The 23,129-nt window shown below is 47.9% G+C and overlaps 1 protein-coding gene across 16 annotated transcripts in view; it reads left to right on the top strand.

Moving 5' to 3' along the window:
- LOC113613285 (peroxisome proliferator-activated receptor gamma) overlaps window positions 1-23,129 on the top strand; it is a 231,601-nt gene that overhangs the window by 176,836 nt on the left and 31,636 nt on the right. For 13 of the 16 annotated variants that reach the window (XR_003430157.1, XR_003430156.1, XR_003430158.1 and 10 more), the window contains 6 exons: window positions 1,622-1,703; window positions 5,821-5,857; window positions 12,421-12,946; window positions 14,139-14,216; window positions 20,352-20,402; window positions 22,500-22,638. Coding sequence is in view for 8 of the 16 variants with exons in the window: in XM_027093889.1 (XP_026949690.1) it covers window positions 1,622-1,703; window positions 5,821-5,857; window positions 12,421-12,946; window positions 14,139-14,216; window positions 20,352-20,402; window positions 22,500-22,638 (913 nt within the window). In the remaining 8 variants the exon portion in view is untranslated. Of the gene's footprint in view, window positions 1-1,621; window positions 1,704-5,820; window positions 5,862-9,147; window positions 9,368-12,420; window positions 12,947-14,138; window positions 14,217-20,351; window positions 20,403-22,499; window positions 22,639-23,129 lie in introns of those variants that run through there. The other 3 variants (XM_027093892.1, XM_027093893.1, XM_027093891.1) reach the window with 3 other exon arrangements.

Below are 23,129 nucleotides of genomic sequence, written 5' to 3'. Positions count from 1 at the left end.
CTTTCCTTGCCGTTTAGTCCAATGTAGGAACAGAATCAGGTGCCCCGAAGCCATAAGCCCAGAAGACAGCTCCCAGCCACAAACCCACATTTCGTCAGTGAAGCTGGGTCAGTGCATTGACCTTTCTTGTTTTTTGATTATAAAAGCAACACATGTTCATTGTAAAAAAAAAAAAAAAAAAAAATTCAAGCAATTTACAGCAGTGTAATGGGTAAAAAGTAAAGATTTCCCTCCTCTCACTGCCACTCCATCCCCAGAGGTAACGCAGGATGCAGATTGTTCTGGCGCAGGACAAACCAGATGGGGCTTCAGCAGGTCCTTTGCTCGCTCTCCTGGTTGAGGACCTCTTCTTATGTGAGGACGAGTTCCAGTTTTGGCTTTTTCCATCAGCCATAGGTTTGGGATGAGATTGGAAGCTTGCTTATTTTTTCCCCCATAGCCAATTCAACACTGGAGGCAATTTTTTTTTTTTTTTTTTTTTTTGCGGTACGCGGGCCTCTCACTGTTGTGGCCTCTCCTGTTGCGGAGCACAGGCTCCGGATGCGCAGGCTCAGCGGCCATGGCTCACGGGCCCAGCCGCTCCGCGGCACGTGGGATCTTCCCGGACTGGGGCACGAACCCGTGTCCCCTGTATCGGCAGGCGGACTCTCAACCACTGCGCCACCAGGGAAGCCCCAATACTGGAGGCATTTTTAAAGCAGCTTTATTGCGCTGTAATTTACAGCCATAAAATTCACCCATTGTAAGTGCCCGATGCAATGACTGTAATAAATTCATAGAGCTGTGCCCCCACCATGACAGTCCACTTGTAGAGCATTCCCCGTGGCCCCAGAAGGCCCCCTGATGCTCGCTGCACTTAATCCCTGTCCCCACGCCCAGCCCAGGCACTGCTGATCCACTTCCTGTTTCTGTAATGTGCCTTCTCTAGACATTTTATATAAAATACATGTTGTAGTCACCTTCCCAAAGTGGGATACAGTGGGTGGGTGGCACTGACCCCAGTGAGACAGGGGTCTAGGCCAAGGACAACCTCCTCCCCATTCGCGATATGCAGCGTTAAGCAGAGGCTTTGTGAAGCGTCATACACATGATTTATTCTGATTGTCAGTCTGGGCGGAGGGTATAGGGTGTTCATTTTATTATTCTTTCAGTTTTCTATGGGTTTAAGTATTTTCAATTTTAAGAAATGGGGGATGGGGGAATCAGTGTTTTTGGAGTCAGCAGGAGGGAGAAGAATAGTACTTCAGTTCTGCGAACAGGAGAATCCGAGAAGCTTTTTGTTCCTCGTGGACTTGGCTCCTGCTTTTAGGCCACTGTTCCTGATCCACGTGTGCAGAGGAGATCCTGCCTCCGCCTGCCCTTCACCTTCAGCTTACCAGACCTGGACTGAGACCACTGCTCACGAGACAAGCAAGGTGCCCTAGAAACTTCCCAGCTCCCTTCAAACGATCGGAGAGAGAAGACGCTAAGATGTTCACTAGTAATCATGAATTATCTATAATCAGAGGGAAGATGTCAAGCTGTGAAGAATGCAATGACTGTCTTGTTAACTCAAGTAGTTATTCTCCCTCAGCTAAAAAATTGATAACTAAACCTGAACTACTTTTTCTCTTCCCGGAAGGGTTATTTTGGAAAAGGTATCCTGTCCAGAAGCCGTCCAAACTTCACAATTTCAGATCCTAAGCTGGTTGCTAAATGGAAAGGTAAACTTGTGCAACATTCAGTTCTTTTGGCCAATTATCTTTTTCTTCATTTTTAGCTCTAACACCAGATTATACAGTAAAATTCTAGAGGAGAAGTAACATGCCATTGGCAGTTTTACTGGTAAAAATAGCAACTAGAATAATTCTAATCGAGGTGAAAGTGTTCTTATGATTGGTGAAAATGTGGTTCGTCTAATTTCTGGAATTATCAAAAGTGTTATTTAGGCTTTTCTGTTGTTAAGCATTGCTCAGCAGAGTCCTGTGTGTGTGGAAGGCACTAGTAATTAAGTGCCTCCTCACCTGTGTGCAAGGTGGGTTTCATATTTTATTTCTAGAATTGGAATTTACAACAATAACCATGACATCGATGTATTTGTGAAAACATACTAGTGTATATGGTTCCCATCTGCTGTTCCTCTTTAATTTATGAAGCTTTCATCTGGGTGTATTTTTTTAAGGGAATCTCATGGTAATTGCATAACCAACACCAGCAGGTTAAAACAGAGTTCGAAAGGATTTTTAAAAACATTTTATTGCAAGACAAAATACAAATTAAAACTGCACTGAGATACCATTTCAGCAATCAGAGTGACAGAAATCAGAAAGTTTGACAATGTGCCCCATGGGTGAGCCCCTGAGAAGCACTCTCACGCGTTGCTGGTGGGCGTGCAGGTGGTATGGCCATTACGAAGGGGACTTGACTGTCTCGAAAAACCATACATGCATTTGCTCCCCCCCATCCTCCTCTCCCCCTAACCCCTGGTAACCTTAATATGCTTTCTGTGTCTTTGATTTTGCCCATTCTAAATATCTCATATAAGTGGAAACCTTTTGTGTCCTTCACCTAGGATAATTTTTTCAAGGTCTATCCATGCTGTCTATCCATATGTTTTCATTTCTCTTCTGTGTATACCTAGGAGTAGACTTGCTGGATCATATGATAATTCTATTTTAATTTTTTGAGGAACCACGAACTGTTTTCCATAACACCTGCATCATTTCACATTCCCACCAGCAATGCGTAAGGTTTTCCAGTTTTTCCACATCCTCACCAACTTGTTCTTTTCTGTTTTTGTTTTTGATGATAGCCATTTTAATGAGTGTGTAGTGGTAAAAGTTTTTCATTTTAATGAAGTCTAATTTATCGTTTTAATTTTTTTTTTCTTTTCATGTGCTTTTGGTGTCGTACTAGGGAACAATTACCAAATCCAAGCTTGTGTAGATTTTCCCTGTGTTTTCTTCTAAGAGGTTAATAGTTTCAGCTCTTAAGTTTAGGTCTTTGATCTATTTTGATTTAATTTTTCTATGATGTAAGGTATGGGTCCAGCTTCATTGTTTTGCCTGTGGATATCCAGTTGCCCAGTATATGCATTTACTTTTTGTTTTTTTGTTTTGTTTTTTGTTTTTTTGCGGTATGCGGGCCTCTCACTGTTGTGGCCCCTCCTGTTGCGGAGCACAGGCTCCGGACGCGCAGGCTCAGCGGCCATGGCTCACGGGCTCAGCCGCTCCGCGGCATGTGGGATCTTCCCGGACCGGGGCACGAACCCGTGTCCCCTGCATCGGCAGGCGGACTCTCAACCACTGCGCCACCAGGGAAGCCCCTATGCATTTACTTTTAACCCAGCAATTCCACTTCTGGGAATTTATCTTAAAGATACACTGGCAAAAATATGAAAAGAAAGAGCCCAAGGCTATTCATTGCAACACTGTTTCTAATGTTAAAAGACTGGAAACAACCAAAATGTCCATGGAGGGTGGGGATCCCAGCTGAATGAACTATAGGACAGTCATATAATGACATGCTGTGGAGCTGAGGTAGGAATGGAACATCACTAGGATATATTTCTAAGCAAAGAAAGCAAGGTAAAGGAAAGTATGCTATGGCTTATCTAGAGGGAGGGGAATATAAATATATTTTTGGAATGTAAGGAAGGGTAAATCATAGTTTTTTTAATGCCTATGGGCGAGGGATGGAACAGGATGGAGAGAGAGGTGAGACTATAGGTTTGACCTTGGAACCTTGTAAATGTATTACATGACAACAAGGTGGTGTAGCCACAGAGGAAGCTCTTTTGAGTGACTTTAACACATGGTAATTTGACTGTTCAGTCCTAATGGGATAGACTTTGTATCTCCTGCCACGGTGACGTTTAACAGACCACCCCCAAATTCAGTGCCTCTCAACAGCAACCAGATTGCTCATTTGAGTTGCCGGGTTTGCTGGGTGGGTCCACTGACCTTGGCTGGATGTGCTCATCCATCTGGTTAGTTATGGATCCACTTGCTGCACTATTAGAAGTCCAGTGATGGATGTAGCTGGACTCACTGGTGTCTGGTTGTCTGTTGGATGGCGGTCAGCTGGTCTAGGATGGCCTCAAGTGGGATGAGGCGGGGAGGGTACCGGGTATGTCGTCCTCCACAGGCCAGCCCGGGCATGTTCTCATGGTGATCGTGGCTGTACCGAACCATTTAGAGATGAAGTGATATGAGGGATCTGTTTCAAAATAATCTGGGGGCCAGGGGAATGGGCAGAAGAACAGGTAGAGCACCATTGGCCATGAGTTAATTTCAAGCTGAGTGACGGGAACATGGGAATTCATTACACTGTTCTCTCTACTTTTGTATGTTTTCAATTTTTTCATAGAGTTTTTAAAAGGGAGAAAAAAATAAAGCAGGTAGCATAATGAGCCTGCCTGTCCCCATCACCCAGCTGCAGCAGTTACTAATATTTGGCCCCCCAAAAATAGAAAGTCTTCAAATAGTGTAATGGTCTTAACAGTTGAGAATCTTTTCCTGATCTGTGTCGTAACTAAGTTTTAAGTAGGGTAGAAATTTGAAGGAAATGAATTTAGGCCAAGGAGAAAGAGATTAAGGTTGTGGGCTGCCCTCAGGAAGTAGATCTCAAATGTCCATTTCAACATTTTGGCTTCAACCTCATCTTCTACCCCCTCTCCACACACCCTCTTCTACTCGTTGGTACCACGGCCACCTTGGGCTGTCGGCCGATGTGTGAAACTGCCATGCGTTTGCCATCCCCAGCCTTTGTGCATCGTGTCCTCTGCCTTTTTCCCCTGGTCCGCCTGGCGAACTCTTACTCATTCTTCAGAGCCCCACTCGATTACTCCTTCTCCTTTGTGTTTTTTCCTAACCCTTCCAGGTAAAGTAAGCCAGTCCCTTTACAATATGTACTGTCCTTGCTCAAGAAGGGTTAGAATCAGCTTGGGTTAGAGTCAGTCATGTCTGGTCTGTCTCCCCAACTAGAGTGTGAGTATCTCAAGGAGAGGGGATTTGCTTTATTACTTCTGTATATCTCATGCTTGGCACATGGAAGGCTGTCAGTAAAACTTGCTGAATTGTAGCTCGTTGTTAAATTACCAGAGGAGGGAGGTCTCCTTAGGTCAAATTACTCAGGAGATAGGAGTCTGTGAACTCACCTCCCTAGGATTCTAAAGCCGAACATCATCAATTCCAGGCCTTTAGGGCACCAGAGAGGAAGCCGAGTATGGAAAAGGAAAGATGAGCTGCCCAAAGGCAGGGTGTGGGAGGACCAAGACAGAAACCCACTCCGTTAGTGACCTGGTCAACATTTTAAGTGGAAAGACTTTTCCAGCCAGATGCCCAGAGCTGGAACTAGAGCCTGGAACTCCCAAACCCACATCCAGAGCTAACACCGCCATGAGATCTACTCCAGCATCCCTTTCCTTAGGCGCATGTGAGCAGCTGTCACAGAAGGTGCTTGATGGAACACGGAGAACGGAGGTAAAGTGTGTAACTTTAGGGCTTTGGTACTCTCGCCTAGAAGTTGAGGGCCCGAGCATTCGGAGGTGGCAGAGTTTCCCCTTCCATGCTGCCGCTGCTTAGCTGGAGTGTTGAGAAGGATTCCGAGGCCACATCTGAGCCCAGCAAGGGCCCTGATGGGTTAGCAGCGCCCGCCAGGGCGCGCGTGCAGGGAGTGATGGCTCATAAAGCATCTGTCTGGCTGCTTGGACAGGATTCATTCGACCTTCTAGATGTGAGATGTTGTGAATCTTGAAATTCTTTGTCGTTTCTGGGTTGTCAGTGTTTTCCCCCTTAAGGAAAATTTGTCTAAACTAATAGTACTTCTTTGTTGTTGCAGATGTGAAGACAGACATGCCTGTAATCACGTCAAAAAAGTAAGTCTTGGTGGACTTTGACCTTGGGCGAAATTATGGTTTAAATCAGATCTGTTTTCAGGTAGGCTTTTCTGATGTGGTTGTGCACACCTCTTTTGTGTGTGTGTGGTAGTAGTAGTAGGTGTGTCCTTGAAAATTATGTCTGAATTTAATGTGGATCAAATCATATTTGAATTGTACTAAGTAAGTTTATTTTAAAAAGTAATCGTAAGCCAAAACCTTTGCCAGTTCAATTCCTTCCAAAATATGAACACTAATCCTGTAACGTATATTGTCTGTAAGCACTAAGGTACTTAGGTTTGGAGCTGGCCTCCTGCGCTGTGTGGGCGTCAACAGCCCTGTCCTCTTTCATCACTCCACGCTTGCGGCGTTAGAGAAAGCCGCTTTCCCAGAGGCTCTCACACAGACCACCCACACAGCCACGATCCTTCCTTCCTCTGGGCTTTTGTTTATGCTGTTCGCGTTTCCCAGAACACTTCTCCCTAACCTACCAGGCACGAGCGCTGCTGGCTATTCCTGCACGTCCAGCCTACGTGCCAGTTTCCTGGAGCGTCTCCGCGCCGCCCTTTCCTCCGCTGCCGCCGCAGAATCTGCCTTGGTGCCTGTTGCTGTGCCGTACATCACACACTGGACTTAGACTGTCAGTTGTCAGAGGGCGGGGACCATGCCCGGTTCCCCTCTGCAGCGCCACACCCAGCGCTCCCTTGGTAGGATTTTGTTGAGTAAATGTTCCTCATTCTAAACGCTGGTCGCCCCTGTGGGACAGCTCAAGTTGCAACTCTTCCATGAAGCCTTCTGAAACCGCTCAAGCCTATAGTGGTTCTTCATCTTGCTTCTGACATGTACTGGCAGAATCTGACAGCTCCTTTTCATGCTCTGAAACCCCACGGCCAGGGAGTGCCCAAGGGGCAATGGCACCTGGAAGATCTCAGGGGCTGCTCTGGCCATAGCCGCAGGCTGGGGGACGGCATAGGGCCTGAGAGGACATGGCCGAGCCCCCGTTCCACTGGGGGCTGCAGTGTAGACAGGCTGCTGCAGCCAACACTAGGATGCAGAAGCAGCAGAAGCCCGTCCCTCAGAACCGCATCCCGATCGGGCTGGCAGGACAGGTGACACGGCAGCAAGCCTGTTTGAATATGTGAGGTTCTGGGGGGTGGGGGACTGCTGCCACCCCCGCATCTGAAGGCTAACCCTCGGTAAGCTCTGTAGAATGTGCAACATTCCAGGAATTCTGTTGAGCCTTGCGTCAGTTTCCTAGGGCTGCTGTAACGAAGTACCACAGACTTGGCTATTTGGCAGGCAGGATCTTTGGTTGCAGTGCGTGGGCTTCTCTCTAGTTGTGGCACGTGGGCTCCAGAGCGCGTGGGCTCTGTAGTTGCGGCACTGGCTCAGTAGTTGCAGCGTGCAGTCTCAGTTGCCCCACAGTACGTGGGATCTTAGCTCCCTGACCAGGGATCGAGCAGGCATCCCCTGCATTGCCAGATGGATTCTTAACCACTGGACCGCTAGGGAAGTCCCAAACTTGGCAATTTAAGAGAACAGAAATTTATTCTCATGGTCTGGAGGCCAGAGGTCCCAAATCAAGGTGTCAGCGGGGCTGTGCTCCCTCAGGAGGCTCTAGGGGAGGGTCCTTCCTGCCTCGTCTTAGCCTCTCATGGTGGCCAGCAGTCCTTGGCCCTCCTTGGCTTGTAGACACATCACTCCAGTCTTTTCCTCCATCGTCGCATGGTGGTCCGCCTTGTGTGTCTCTGTGTCTGTGTCCAAATTTCCCTTTTTTTGTAAGGACACCAGTTAGTTTGCCCTCATCTTAACTTCATTACATCTGAGAAGACCTGTTTCCAGATAAGGTCCCATTTGCAGGTGCTAAGAGGTAGGACTTCAGCACATCTGACAGTTCTGTCAGGAAAGTATGCCCTCCCCAGCAGCTCCCCCCCATCAATACTTGATTCATCCAGTTCATAAAACTTGCAGTCACAATCTAAATTTTGTTAAATATTAGAAAAATGGGCTCTTTTTCATACCTTGAGGTTAATTTTCCAACTTAAGTACTTGTTATAATTGTTTATTTCTTCAGAACTTTGGATCCCTCTTTCCAGTGGCTTCACTCTAATTGGCCTTTTTCCAACAGTAGTCGTCCTTGGGTGATGAGAACCTTCCGTGTGATCTTTTCTGGACGTGAGCATCCAGACCCTCAGGTGATGCACCTGCGGGCTGAAGATTGCAGGGTTGTGTCCTGGAAGGACCAGCCCTGAGGATGGTAGTGGCCCCCTCCTGACCTGTGGTCCTCTCTCCAGCCAGCACTTACTGCGGGTGCCCACGTGTAGGGCACTGGGTAGGTGCTGGACATACAAGAGGAGGAAAGGTCTCCGTCCTCTTCTCGGGGATTTAGAGTCCAGTGGGAGGGGAAGAGGAGTAGACAAATGAGCTCTTCTGTGATGCATATTATGATGGGGTATCGCCATCAGCAGCCGCGTTGTCATAGCCAGTCGGTACTGATTCTCCAACAGTGCCGTTACTGGTCCACGTGTTTTACCCATATCCTCTCAGCTCGTCTTCTGGAGAAACCTTTGAGGTAGGTGTAGTTGTTTCCATCACATGCATAGGGAGCCTACAGAGAGCTGCCCAAGAGTTCGTGAGCTCGAACCAGGAAGCACGACTCCGGAGCCTGGGCGGTGATCGCATAGTTGTATGTGCCGGCATATCTGGGGTGTATTCCATGTAATAGGCACTGTGTTCATAACAGCTTTGTGGCTTAGCTTTTCATGTCCTCACGTCACCCCTAGGTGGTCAGTTCTGTAATCATCTGTCTTGGACAGCGGAGGAAAGAGCACCGGAGGAGGTTAATTAACTTGCTCAAGGTCAGTACTTGGACCTAAGCAGCCTGCCTCAAAACCGTTTTGCCATGAACTTCCAGGAGTAGTTAGGCCTCAGTCAGTAAGAGGTGAAGAAGGATGTTCACTGCAAATGGAAGTGTGCTTGAGGGCAGAGGCACCTGAGAAGCTGAGCCGTATTCACACCGCCCCGCTCGGTGCTCTTGGGGCCCCGGCACGGCTCTGCACCACCAGGCGCTTCGCTGCTTCTCATCGCACCTGCCACCTCCTCCCGCTCTCCCCTCATGTCTTCCAGTTTTTACTTTTTACTCTTCTCTTCCTGCTGCTTCTCCAGCAGTGTTCAGGGTTAATCACAGCAGGACTTTCTAAGGCATTGCCAGCCAATGAGAGGACGCCTTCTGCTCTGTGCCCCATTGCCGTGTGTCGATCACAGGCTGAGTCAGAGGGTTTGTTCCACAGGCTTTAGCAGCCGCTGTTGCATTCAGCTTCCATAAACAAACATCTGAGGTCATCAGAGGCAGGAAAGCGGTGTGATCCCGGCATTTGGCAGAAGAGCAGAAGGTGTCAGATGCTGAGTGGCTCAGCTCAGAGTCACAGAAGAGCCAGCTCCGGAACCCAGATCTGGTACAGTGCTCGACCCACACGGCTGCCCCTGCTCCCAGAGAGCGATTCATTAAGGTGTACGTTTCCATCCATTAAAATGTCATTTGTATTTTTAAATGTAATAAGTATTGAGTCGAAATGATTTTATTTTTCAAGTCTCCCCGAAAAATCCCACAGTCATAAAGTAACAAATATTTATTGAACACTTACTATGTGCTGAGCACTTCACATGTCTCATCTCCTTTCATCCTTGCACCGCCCCCTGAGGCAGGTCCAGTTATCCCCGAGCTTTGGAGGGGAGGGCACGTAGCTGGTACGAGAACCTCATGCTCACGGTGAGGACTTGAGCTCACATCTGCCTTGACCACTCTGGTGCTGAGAAGCTGAGCAGGGACCTGTGTGCCTGTGCACTCTCTCTCTCTCTCAGTTCCACGTCTCCTGCTCAAAGTGGGAGCTGTTGAACCTTTAATGCTGTGGTTCTTTCACATATTTTAAATCAGGGAATCTGATGAAAGTTGTGGATCCCTTCCCTAGGAAAATACACATAACACGAAAATTTGTGTTCAGACACAGGAGATTCATAGACCCGTGAAGGCTTCAGCCAATGTTACAGGTGACATGAAGAGCATATATCTTTTTAGATCCCTCATATGAAAGTCCTTCTAACTGCACATGAGAGAGGCTGTACCTTTCATTCAGGAGAGGAGACACCCTGCTGCTCTCTGGGCAGCTACATTTTCTGATTATAAAAAGGAGCACATGACGTGATCCTTATGAGGTAGTGGTACTATTATTTCCATGTTAGGGGTGGGGAAACGGGCACAGAGCAGTTAATTCATTGGCTTTGTCACCCAGTTACGAGGGATAGCGTAAGGGCTGAACACAAAACGTGCAGGACCAGAGTCCACGTGTGTAGTCGCTGCACCGTCCTGCCTTGTGGGTGTAGAGCAGCCTTGCCAGGTCTTAATCTTTATCTAAGATACAGTCCCCAGTGTATAGGGCTGCGTGCTTATCCCCCCCCCCCCCCCGGCCCTCACTCCCCCCCCCCCCCCCCCCCCCCCCCCCACGCCCCGCGTAGGATAAGCAGGGCGTGGACAGCTTGGAGATTGTTCTGATGAATCAGGGTTAATCAACCACAGGTCTCTTTTTTAAAAACAGCAGAATGGGACTTCCCTGGTGGCACAGCTGTTAAGAATCCACCTGCCAAGGCAGGGGACACGGGTTCAAGCCCTGGTCTGGGAAGATCCCGCATGCCGCAGAGCAACTAAGCCCATGCGTCACAACTACTTAAGCCTGTCCTCTATAGCCCACGAGCTACAACTACTGAAGCCCGTGTGCCACATCTACTGAAGCCCACGCACCTAGAGCCCGTGCTTGGCAACGAGAGGCCACCACAATGAGAAGCCCACGCACTACAATGAAGAGCAGCCCCCGCTCACTGCAACTAGAGAAAACCCGCGTGCAGCAACGAAGATCCAGTGTAGCCAAAAATAAATAAATAAAATAAATAAATTTATTTAAAAAAAACAGAAGCCAGCTTCCTTGCTTCACTGTGTGTAATTATCAGTTTATAGACTATGACGTATCCCATCATCCGTACACAGGCAGGATACTCAAGGTAGAGAGAAAAGTGACATCTCTTCCCACAGCCACATGTCGTCTTCGATGCTTTGCAGACTGATTGCTGTAGGTGGAGGCGAACAGTGCTTGAGTTTTGCAATGTCTTTCGCCTCTGCGGATCAGATTCCACACACGTGTGGCATCTTATGTCACATGACGCAGCCCAGCAGCCTTGTCAGGTGTTGACGCTGCTGCAGTAGGCAGAATCCTTTTGTCTTGCCTGTAACTTTTTGTAACTTGGGAAGTGTTCAGGGCTTGCCTTCGAGTTTCAGAAACTAAGCATGTATTTTCTCATTAAAATATACTTTGAAAATTATGGAAAAAAGGGCCATTTTTTATTAAGATGCTTGGGTGTATGTAACTGTAATCATTTCTTTCCATACACGGTGGAGACATTAGTAAGTACTGTACTGTGAAAAATGTTTATTAAAATTCTCATTTTGCTTTCCAATACTAAACAAAGACTTTTTGCTATGACTGAGATACATATCTGAAAACATGATAACCAAAACTGAAAATAATGCAAAACAAACCCTGACAAAGGATGGCCATTTTCTCTTTAAATTTACCTAAATCATTTGGTCCACCAGTTTTAAATTATATAAATTTTCATACTTTGTTAAACTGGGGTCATTTTTTTTTTTCAAATTAAGCAAATTAGATGAAGCTGTGTAATAAAAACAAAAAGTAATAGGGCTTCCCTGGTGGCGCAGTGGTTAAGAATCCACCTGCCGGGCTTCCCTGGTGGCGCAGTGGTTGAGAATCTGCCTGCTAGTGCAGGGGACACGGGTTCGAGCCCTGGTCTGGGAGGATCTCACATGCAGCAGAGCAACTAGGCCTGTGAGCCACAACTACTGAGCCTGCGCGTCGAGCCTGTGCTCTGCAACGAGAGAGGCCGCGATATTGAGAGGCCCGTGCACCGCGATGAAGAGTGGCCCCTGCTTGCCACAAGTAGAGAAAGCCCTGGCACAGAAACAAAGACTCAAGACAGCAAAAATAAATAAGTTAAAAAAGAAAAAATCCACCTGCCAATGCAGGGGACACGGGTTCGATCCCTGATCCAGGAAGATCCCACATGCCACAGAACAACTAAGCCCGTGCGCCACAACTACTAAGCCCGCACACGTAGAGCCCGCGAGCCACAACTACTGAGCCTGCATGCCTAGCGCCTGTGCTCCGCAGCAAGAGAAGCCACCGCAACGAGAAGCCTGCGCACCACAATGAATAGTAGCCCCTTCTCGCCACAACTAGAGAAAGCCCGCATGCGGCAACAAAGACCCAACACAGCCAAAGATAAATAAAATAAAAAATTTCTTTTAAAAAGTAGTAGATAATTATTGCAGAGCAGTTAGAAAATGCAAAAAAGTATAAAGAAAACAACCTACAGCCCATCGTTGAGAAGAACTATAGACATTTTGGCATACTGCCTTCCCATCTTTATCACACATTCTGCTGTCTTTTAAATATTGAAATTTAAGTGTTGTTACTAACAGAATTTCTACTTTGCAGGTATCAGCGCAGCGTGGAATGGGCCACAAACCTCATGCGAAGACAAGGCCAGGATGAGAGCACAGTGCGTAGACTCCTTGAGGATTACACAAAGCCCCTTCAGCATCTTTGTCTGCAAAGGAATGAAGAGGTCCAGTTGTGTAATGAGCTGAACTCTGAAATGGTTTCCAAAACGGAAGGCACAGCAGATAGAGAGAAACTTTCTGCCATGAATGGAGTTGCAGGAAAGTCACACGATCTGGAGGATCCCAGCAAGCGATCAGACTGCCTGCAGGAGGACTCCAGGCCTGACCCGATACCTACCCACGGCTCGGGTGAACATGTGGCGGAGGTCACTGCTCCTCTGCCCCATGTGCACTGGGGCAAACAGGATGTTCTCCTCCCGCCCTCTGGTGCTCAGCCTGGGGACAGCAGCCAACGAGCGGGTCTGGTCCCGGCCAGAGAGAGAGGGCCTGAGCATCACTGCGTGCTGGTGGAGGAAGTCGTGTGTGACGTGAGTGAGAGGGAAGACGCCTCAGGTGGGAACGTAAGTAGAAGGAGAGAGATCACCTCCTCCAGAGCCATCTGTGTCTGACCCAGAGGAGATGCTGGCCAACAGGGACGTCCCTTACTCGGAACTGGTAGCAGGCCTGTGTTCAGCACCTGGGACATGTGAGAGCTGGTGCAGGACACACACTGCAGACCCTCCAAGGGCACCAGCCAGCCCTGGGTCCCAGCGCTGAGGGCTCAGTAGTCGTGAGGGCTGTTTCAACTGAAACTTCAAAGTCTGTGAATAGCTTAACTTTAAAAAATATATGAATGTATGTATATAATATTTAAATAACATATATCTGTAATACATAACATATAAAGTAAAGCAGGTCCAGTAACATTCTCTCCCTTGCCAGGGAGAAGAAGAAATGCAACGGGAGTTACGCAGTCTTGAGTGTAGCGGTGGGCAGGGGCTCAGGTGGGGAGGGCAGGGGCTCAGGTGGGGAGGGCAGCCCTCACAGGAGGAGGCTGGGGCACAGGACTAGATCCATTTCATTCAGGGACCTACCAGATAGTTGCCCCAGCGACATCGGTAGCAGCTAAAAGTGAGAAACAGTCTAATAGTTAAATAGCATGAGAAACACCCGTTTGAAGAAATATCTCGCCTTTAGAGTGGAGTTTATGAAGTCTCATTAAGAACGTGGCATATGCTTGGGAGGTGCAGTTGGGTGAAAAAAAGCAACACATAAAACTGACCAACAAAATGATCACAACTGCAGGAAAAGTTCATGGGCGCTAAAAGAAAGGAACTAAGTCAAAATGTTAATACAGTTGACCCTTGAACAACATGGGTTTGAATGTGGGTCCCCTTACGAAAGGATTTTTTTCCGTAGTAAATACCGTACTGCTGCACGACCTGCGGTTAGTTGAATCGGCAGATAGGAAAGAACGCAGACGTGGAGGGCCAGGGCCGGCTGTGAGTTACACGCAGACCTTCGACTGCCCGGAGTCAGCACCTCAGCCCCCTTGTTGTTCAAGGGTCAGCTGTAGTAGAAAAACGAAAACTTATTTTTCTACATAAATAATAAATTATTTTTCTACATAAATAAATTACTTTTTAACCGGATTAATCCAACAAATGTGAATCGGGGAAATTTAGAAGAAAACGTTCGTTTTAAAATGCGCCCTCCTCCAGGTAACATGCAGTGCTTCCATTTGTTCTGTATATATTTTATTTTTCTCTTCAGATGTCGCCAAAAAAGAGACTGATATGCAGAAGAAATCCATTTAGGATCTTTGAGTACTTGCAGCTCAGCCTGGAAGAGGTATGTTCCCAGCATGTCGTCTTCTCAGCTGTCGGTCTCTGGGCCCGGGCAATGCCCCGTAGATGAGTCCACCTCAAAATGCAGTTCCGCGTGCAGTCCAGTACTGAGGTCGCCGCAGGCAGAGTCCACATGCAGTGAAATGCCTGCATTTCACTCCTCGGCCTTCATTTCATCGAGTCTAAGATGTCCATTTAGGGCGGGCCTGCCCCGTATCATCCCACAGAGGTTTCAAGGGGGTTGTCTGAGCACTTCTTTTCACATCAAGTTTTCAGATTGTCCAGATATTGTGTTACTAATTTTTAGCAGCTTCTAAAAAACATACGGGTTTATTGAGACACCGAGCACATACCGTACCATTCATTCATTTAAAGTGTGTAGTGGGTTTTAGCATATTCATGGAGTTTCACCAGCTTTTCACAGGCTTCGGTGCAGGCCCCGAGTCAGGTAGCGACTGCTAATTACGTAAATGGATTCTAGGTATTTCCTTCTGCAGAATTACTAACACGTGTTCCCTTTACTGCGTTCTCAAAAGTTGCTGCAAGTGGCTTTCTGAACCTGCCTTATATTTTTCGTCTGATTTGGGGCTCCTCTGTCCTGTGTTCACGCGGCCATCAGTCCCCCCTTTTTTGCTTATGTCTGTACTGTACCCGATTTTGACGACAGTGCCCCTTCCTCTGTCTCCTGTCCTTGGCTGTGCCCTTCTGCAGGGGTGCTCCTGCCTGTCCGGAGGCTCCTGCAGCATCTAGCTCAGTGCTTGGCGTATCTGTTGGTCTCAGGCAGTGCTTGTTGAAAGCGTCCACGCTGGTCATTTCATAGATGTGTTCACAGAGAAGTGACTGTGTCTCCGTATTCTCTTCACCTGCTAGGCTGTGCTGCCTTCCTTGCAGTGAGGCCAGCGGTACAAAGAACGGGCTCTCAGAGCAGGAAAGGATGTTGGGATTTATTTACTTCATCTCCTCAGTTTACAAATGAGACAGCTTAGTCTGCTGTGGAACACAGTAGCCACTAGCCGCATGTGACTGTTGAAACTAATTAAAATTGTGCAAAATTAAAAATCCTTTTCTCGGTTGTGCCAGCCACGTTTCAGACGCTCAGCAGGCCCCCGTGGCTACTCTGTTGGACAGCGCTGGGGACACCATCCTCTAGGTCCTTGACTTCTCTGAGCCTCAGATTTCTGCTCTGTAAGATGAGGGTGATGTAACACCTTGTTCATAATACGTTCTGGAATTAAGTAGTGCACGTGACGGCTTCACCACCGTGCCTGGTGTATCGTAGATGCTCAGTAAGCATTGTGCCTGCTGTTTCTGTCATTACCATCGTTATTAAGTCACTTGTAAAAGCTACTTAGTGGCTGCTTGGAACTCTTCCTTTTGCAATCAGTGTTTAGCTAAAAGATTACCAGGGACTTGCTATGTGCCGGGCACTGGGCTGAGTACTAACGGTACAGAGGGAAGCAGAATGTGGCTCTGGTCCTAAGAGAGCCACAAATTGCAGTTCAGTGTGACGGACACCGTGTGGTGTGTGGGCTGTGACTGCTCCTCTTGTACCCCACGTCTGACATCTGTGAGGCGCTTGATAATTATTTGTTAAGTGGATGTGTACAAGGTGGGATGGGCACAGAAACTGGTGGGCTCCAAAGGGATGCGAGCCACCTGGAAAGACTTTACAGGGTTGGTGGTACCTGCAGGTGTTACAGGGTAAATAGGGGATTGCCACGTGGACACGGGACGGCAGGCCCTTGCATGCAGCATGGTCCCAGAAGCGGCCGCCCAGGAGGGGAGATCACGGAGGGCGCGTCTATGAGTAGGGGTCTGACCTGGTCCTGGTGGCACCGGGGCACTGCAGGCGGCTGTGCAGGGGAGTGGCAGGGACCGGAGCTGGCGTCCGGGTGAGGGCAGGCTGGAGGGCTGAGCCGTCAGGAGGCAGCCAGCCTCCCAGCTGTAGGGGCAGCAGCAGCGGGCGGAGGGAGAGGATTCGGTGTCAGAAGCTGGGGGCCGAGCCTCACTGCTCCAGGCGGGGACCAGCTGATGCTTTTCACTGACTGTGTTGCCCCCTCCTCCCACACACCCGCTGAAGAAATGCCACAGTAATGGAAGGCAGGAGACGAGGTGGTGCTTGTTCTTGGAGGCCGCTCGGTTCCTGAGAACATTCCAGAGACGTGTTGCAGCAGTTTCCAGGGAGCGTGCAGTTAGGCCTGGCTCCGCTTCGCAGCTCTGTTTTGGCAGGTTTCCTTGGATGAATCGCCCGTGTTTGGTGGTGCCACCCGTACAGTGTAACATGTTTCCATAAATGGCCCTCAGGAACACGGGCAGCCCTGCTGTGGTGATTCAAAGCGGTTCTTAGGTTTTGAGAATGGTAACAGCGAGCTGACTGAGGGATCTGTCTCTGAGAGCTGTTTTTCATTTCAGCGCTTCAGGCCCTGACCGGATTTAGTGACAAGACATTGAACCATCATGAAGCTCATCCGTCCGTCTTATTAGTACTATCACAGTAAAAACTTACTCATGAGATTTCGAGGGTCTAGTCTCCAGCCTCCACAGACCTCCCCGGTCTGCTGATGACTTAATTCTAAATAAAGCCAACTCCGTTGGATTAAGATTCTCCCCATGTATAATAAGTGCCTAAGAGCAGCTTGCAGAGGTTCATAAAAGCTATTTTAGGCCAGTTATAAACGAGGCTTTGGTTTCATCAGTTCTTAGGGAAATGTGTGTTTGCGAATAATGGAAAGTTTCTGAAGAACTTAGATTCTTATGGATACCAGGAGGTCATCTCTTCCTAGGCAAGGACTGGATTGAACCTTTCCCAGCTACAGTGTCTTCTTAGAAAGGCAGGGAAACGAAATGAATTGAGCAGTTAGGTGCTTTGCATGCTTTGGGGCGGGGGGCGGGGGGCGCTGTGCCTTGCGGTCTGTGAGATCTTAGTTCCCCGACCAGGGATTGAACTTGGGCCACGGCAGTGAAAGCACCTCCTAACCACTGGACCACCAGGGAACTCCCAGCATGGTCTTTGTAAGTCTTCAGGAAATCTAACCTCATTAAGTCTTTAAGAAGGCTTGATCATCCCCATTTTCTAGATGAAGTGGGAGGGTTTAAGTGATACTTCCAAGCTAACGAGATTTCAGCCCAGGTCTGCTTATCTCAGAGGATCTTCCTGTTCTACCACTGTGAACCCAGAAGGGAAAGTTGAGGGAAAACGAAAGGAAAAGAAGGACTTGGCTTTTTGAGGAACCACCTTTTCTTTTCTGTTGCACCTTTTGGCCACCATCTGTGTCCATCTGAAAAAGCAGTGTGTTGCGTTAATAAGTAGTGGGCCACAGGAGAGCAAGCAGCAGGCTGTCACCAGGAGCTAAAGGAGAAGCAGGACAGTGTCCACCCCGAGGAAACGGAGCTGGGAGACCTGCCCTGGGTAGCCTGGCCACGTGCTCCAGACCATGGGCGGGATCCACACCTGCTTCTTTATTCTTTCAGCACAAGCATTGAGCCCCTTCTAGGTCAAGGGCACGGCAGGCAGAGTTTCTGTCTCACAGAGTTTACATTCTAGCTGGAGAGACACACTTAAGAAAGATACTTTCAGGCGAACGTAAATGCTCTGAGGAAGTCGATCGGAACGGGGTCACACAAACTGGGTGGTCAGGGAGGAGCTCTCTGAGGAGGGACCTTTGACTCCGGGTGTGGGAGCAGCAGTTACAAAGGCGAAGGCAGGAGTGAGCTCAGTGTGTCCGGGGACGGAAGTGAAGCGACCATCTAGGGAGAGCGCTGGGCGAGTGCCACGAGACGCCTGGGAGCCAGGGGCCTTCACGTGCTGAGAAGGTAGCTCGGGCTGCCCTAGGGGACGGGCTGCGGGGCCGGAGCACAGAGGCCTTTGCAGAAGTCCAGGCGGGAGGTGGCGGCGGCCAGGATCAGGGCGCTGGACCCAGAGAAGCGGGTCTGGCAGGTAACCACCTACATCTTCAGAGAAGCTCTCGATTTGGATCTGGGTAGAACTAAAGTAGTTCTCAGGGACTTCCCTGGTGGCGCAGTGGTTAAGAATCCACCTGCCAGTGCAGGGGACACGGGTTCGAGCCCTGGTCTGGGAAGATCCCGTATGCCGTGGAGCAACTAAGCCTGTGCACCACAACTACTGAGCCTGCTCTCTAGAGCCCCCGAGCCACAACTACTAAGCCCACGTACCACAACTACTGAGCCCGCGTGCCACAACTGCTGAAGCCCATGCGCCTAGAGCCTGTGCTCCGCAAGAGAAGCCACCGCAATGAGAAACCCGCGCACCGCAAGGAAGAGTAGCCCCTGCTCGCCACAACTAGAGAAAAGCCCACGCGCAGCAACGAAGACCAAACACAGCCAAAAATCAATCAATCAATAAAATTTAATAAATAAATAAAGTAGTCCTCAAACCACATGTACTCTTAAAAATTATTGAAGGACCCCAAGGAGCATTTTTACGTGGATTATATCTATCAGTGTTTACCAAATTATACATTAAAATGAAAACTTAAATATGTGTTTATTAACTCATTTTAAATTAATGATAATAAACCCACTATACATTAACATAAATAATATTTTTATTTAAAATAACTATTCTTTCAAAACAAAACAAATCCAGTGAAAAGAGTGGCATTGTTTTTCATTTTGGCAAAGACTTTAAGGTCTGGCTTAAGAGAAGTCCCCTGGATTCTCACATCTGCTGCTGCGCTCAGTCTGTTGTGGTGTCACGTGTCTTGGAGCCTCTGGGAAGAATGAGTATGAACAAGGCCAATAATGCCTTGATCACACAAAATGGTTTTGACTTTGAGAGCTCCTGCAAGGGTCATGGGGACCTCAGGATCCCCAGACTGACCACACTTAAAGGACCACTGCTGTAAAGAGAAGTGTCATCAGGTGGCCAGGAGAGGATGACGGTGGGGTGGATTGGGGCAATTCCTGAGGGTCAGGACGGTGTTTCCTTAGCAGGACCTTGTCACTGCTTGAAAGCCCTGCACCTTCACAGCCTGTGTACACTTGAGTCCTGAGCCCTGGGCGGGGAGGAAAAAAGCCATCAGCACCACTGTGGTGGAGCAGAAGCCTGAGGGCTCAGGGCAGGGACCACCTTCCTGCTGCCACCTGCACCAGAGGTCCCTCCAGGGTACCTGAAATCTCATCTTCCATCCTCATGTTAAAAAAGAAAGTAGTTGGGCTTCCCTGGTGGCGCAGTGGTTGGGAGTCCGCCTGCCGATGCAGGGGACGCGGGTTCGTGCCCCGGTCCGGGAAGATCCCACGTGCCGCGGAACGGCTGGGCCCGTGAGCCATGGCCACTGAGCCTGCGCGTCCGGAACATGTGCTCCGCAACGGGAGAGGCCACAACAATGAGAGGCCCGTGAACCGCAAAAAAAAAAAAAGAAAGTAGCATTTAGAGCCACCATTTCTTCGTCACTGACTACTACAGACCAGCCTCACCTGAGCTGTTCAGACATCAGCACAGATCCTAATCCCCTTGTACAGGCAGAGCCAACACCGGGGCCTGTTTGCTGTTGTCAGTGCTTGGCTGTTGTCAGTCTTGTTTTTGTCAGAAAGTTATTTTTATTTCCACGTCAGTGTGATCTTACTCAACTGGGCCCGACCTTGTCTGCCGTTCCTCTTGCCTCCCCACGTGAGTGAAACATGGTGCCTTTTAATGAGGTTAATGGAAGATGGGGTTTACTCGATCGGAAATCACTTTACAGCAAGAGTGACCAAGAAACTCATTTGGTTTACACAAACCAAGTCTGCGTTGCCCACTTTCCACAATTTTCTACTTATTTTTTTTCTATAAATTCTTTTCTCACTTTAGTAAGGTCATTTGACAGAGGAAAATCCAATGAGCACAGGTTTCTATTGTTGTTGCTATTTACATCGTTTTTCAGTTTAGCCGTGTGTTTTTATAAAGAAAAAATACATGGAAAATTTCATAGAAATGTGTTGTACTGATTCTAAACCATTTTATGACATTCATATTTTAATCCTTGAAATTTGAATGAACCATTTATGTTTAAAAATATGTGACCATTTGGATGGTGATAAGGACATTAATTTGTATTTAACGCAAAGAGAAATCAGTCTGTACAATAATTTCTCAACGTGGCAGTTTCTGATGAGCATTTTCTGCTTGCTCTGTTTTTAGGCCTTCTTCCTGGTCTATGCTCTGGGATGTCTAAGTATCTACTATGAGAAGGTAAGATGTTTTATTCAGACCCAGTCCACTTAAAATTTCCCTGATGTTAAAAGCAGGTTGTAGTAATTTCCATATTGCTGTAATACAAATGTGTCCACTTTCACTGGATAAAATTGGAATTGAATTTTTTCTCTAAGTTTCGGCTTTGGGTCCTGAATTGGGATTGTTCAGGCAAAAGCCAGCTTTGACCCTTTCAGACTGAATTTCATTCGCAGAGACTAGGAGGATAGCAGTATCTTCTATAACGATCGGGAAATCTGTCAGAGCGGTACCAAAAATTAACAGCAAAAATAGAAACTACCCGTGTTTTAGCACCTGCTTCGGTAAAGGCGGTGAGTTAGGAACTTTATATGCAGTACTTCTAGTCCTCAACTTGCGCCTGTAAAGACTTTTATAGACGAGGTAACTGAGGCTGAGGAAACACGTAACTCACCCAGGGTCACACAGCTGGTCTGGTTAGAATTAGTATTTGAACCTATGTCAGGACAGCTCCAAAGCCCGTGATTTTGTGCTGTATCCTGCCGCCCTCAGCAGAACGTTAATCCCAGTGCTTGCCTCCTGGTAGAGGAATTGGGTGGAAGGCGAGACTTCACCGTACACTTTTGTACTTCTTGAATTTTCGCCCATGTGAATACAATACCTGTTCAAAATAATTCACGTGAAATTAAAATTAAGATGAAAAAGGTAAGCAGAACATTAGAACAGAGAAAATACATTTTATTCTGTTGTTGGGGGTACGTATTTTGTCATTCATCCGCTTCTAACTGTGTAAGTCCCCTTCATGAGTATCCCAGTGGTTTGGAAACGGGTGTCTGGCTGACGGGTGACCCATTGTCTGAGAGGGGGGCCGTCCTTAGCCCACCCCACCTCCTTCCCTGGGCCTTCACTGACATTTGTCGGGGCGTTCCAGCTGCTCTGTAGAACCCTCAGCCTCTGAAACTCGGTGGGCTGTCCAAGCCGGAAGTTCGGCCTTCTCCACGAGACTGTTGCTTGTTTTGGAGGGGGGTGGATTTCAAGACCACACACATATGGAGTTTCCACCTTAGGAACAACCGGTTGTTTTGTTTTGTTTTGTTTAAAGGAGAAAAGAAAAAACAAAAAAAACCAACTCTAGCTCATACTTATGGTGTTAAAATCTCAGACTGAGACAAACTGAGCAAGTCTCATTGAGTGACCGATCCGTAAACCAACTAACTGAAGGACTGGCCATTTTAGTCAGCACTGAAATGAAGCGGAAAACCTTCCAAACTTACCTGGTCTTTCCTGTTGTGTTTTTGTGTTGGCACATCAGAATGTTCTCTGAACCGTTCTCAGTGTCTTCAAGTCCGACCTTAGAAACAAAATTCCCTTTGAAGCAGTTGGCTTACTAACTTGTGCCTTGCAATAAGTGTTCTAGTTTCAAAGAATAAATGGAACATGTTTTTGTAAAAATGTTACAGAATTATTTTTGGCTTTTCTGAATGTGGCCTGGCAAACCGCAGCTACCCATTAGGGTCTGTGCGTGCTGCAACGTGCGCCCTCTGGCTTTGGTGGACACCCGGCCCGCCCCCATTCCTCTGCCTGGACTGTTCTCCCACCAGCAGCCCCTCCGCTGCCCTCCCCCGCTTCGCTTGGCTGTTTCCAGTCTGCAGGGTTGCTGTCTCAAGGGGGCCTCTCACAGGTCCTCTGGGGCAGTGCTGTCCAGTAGAAATATGATGGGAGCCTCAGATGGGAGCCACATGCATAGTTTTCAATTTTCTGGTAGACACATTAAAAAGGTTTTTTTTTTTAAGTCAGCTGAAATTGATTTACATTATTTACATAGTATACTTAACCCAACATATTTAAAATTGCTGGGATCATTTATATTCTTTTTTTCATTCTCAGTTTTGAAATTCAGTGTTCTTTTAACACTGGCAACACATCTAAGTTCAGAGGAGTGGCTGGCTGCCGCCACACTAGATAGCACGGGTCTGGATCTTGTGGTTAAACCCTTTGTCATGGGCACCGTGTTTGTTTATCTTCTGCTCACACTTAGTATAGATGTTGTTGATTCACCGGCTGGATAATGGGCGGATACATATGTCATAATGCTTTGTTTTCCCCCAACAACCGTAGGAGCCTTTAACGATTGTGAAGCTCTGGAACGCCTTCCGCGTAGTTCAGCCTACGTTCAGGACTACGTACATGGCGTACCATCACTTCCGAAGCAAGGGCTGGGTGCCCAAACCGGGCCTGAAGTACGGAACAGATTTGCGTAAGTGATTCTTGGCTTGGCAGGTGTGAGCACCAGGGTTCACATCAGATCCTGGGATGAAAATCGAATCGGTTATATGTGCTGTTGCTGTTTTTTCCTGAGATGATGGATGTCCTCCTGCCTTAGATAATCGTGTTTGGATCGGGGTGGAGGGTATGTTTTCCTCTTTTCCGCTCTGAGATCCTAGAAGAGAGTCCACAGCCCCTACCCCCGCCTCCCTTTAGTGTGTGATCGTGTGATGTAGGGCAGTCCCTTATCTTCTGGGGTAGTCTCACCTGTCAGATTGTGTGCAATGCCATTAATAATCATTGTAGAACTGTGGTGATAATCACAGCTGACATTTATTGAGCCCTTATTGTGTGCCAAGCATTGTAGGAGACGTTTGACGTGCACGACCTCGTTTAATCCTAATAGCAGTTCTACAAGATCAGAGCTCACCATCCTCGTTTTCCTGATAGGGAGACTGAAGTTGTGAGAGAAAGGGTCATTTG

This window comes from Aethalodelphis obliquidens, unplaced genomic scaffold (assembly GCF_003676395.1).
Source record: "Aethalodelphis obliquidens isolate GAN/ISIS:26980383/991018 unplaced genomic scaffold, ASM367639v1 scaffold86, whole genome shotgun sequence".
In the NCBI taxonomy this organism is placed as follows: Eukaryota; Metazoa; Chordata; class Mammalia; order Artiodactyla; family Delphinidae; genus Aethalodelphis; species Aethalodelphis obliquidens.
The sequence above is the reverse complement of the archived record's forward strand: the minus strand, read 5'-3'. Positions and strand labels throughout refer to the sequence as shown.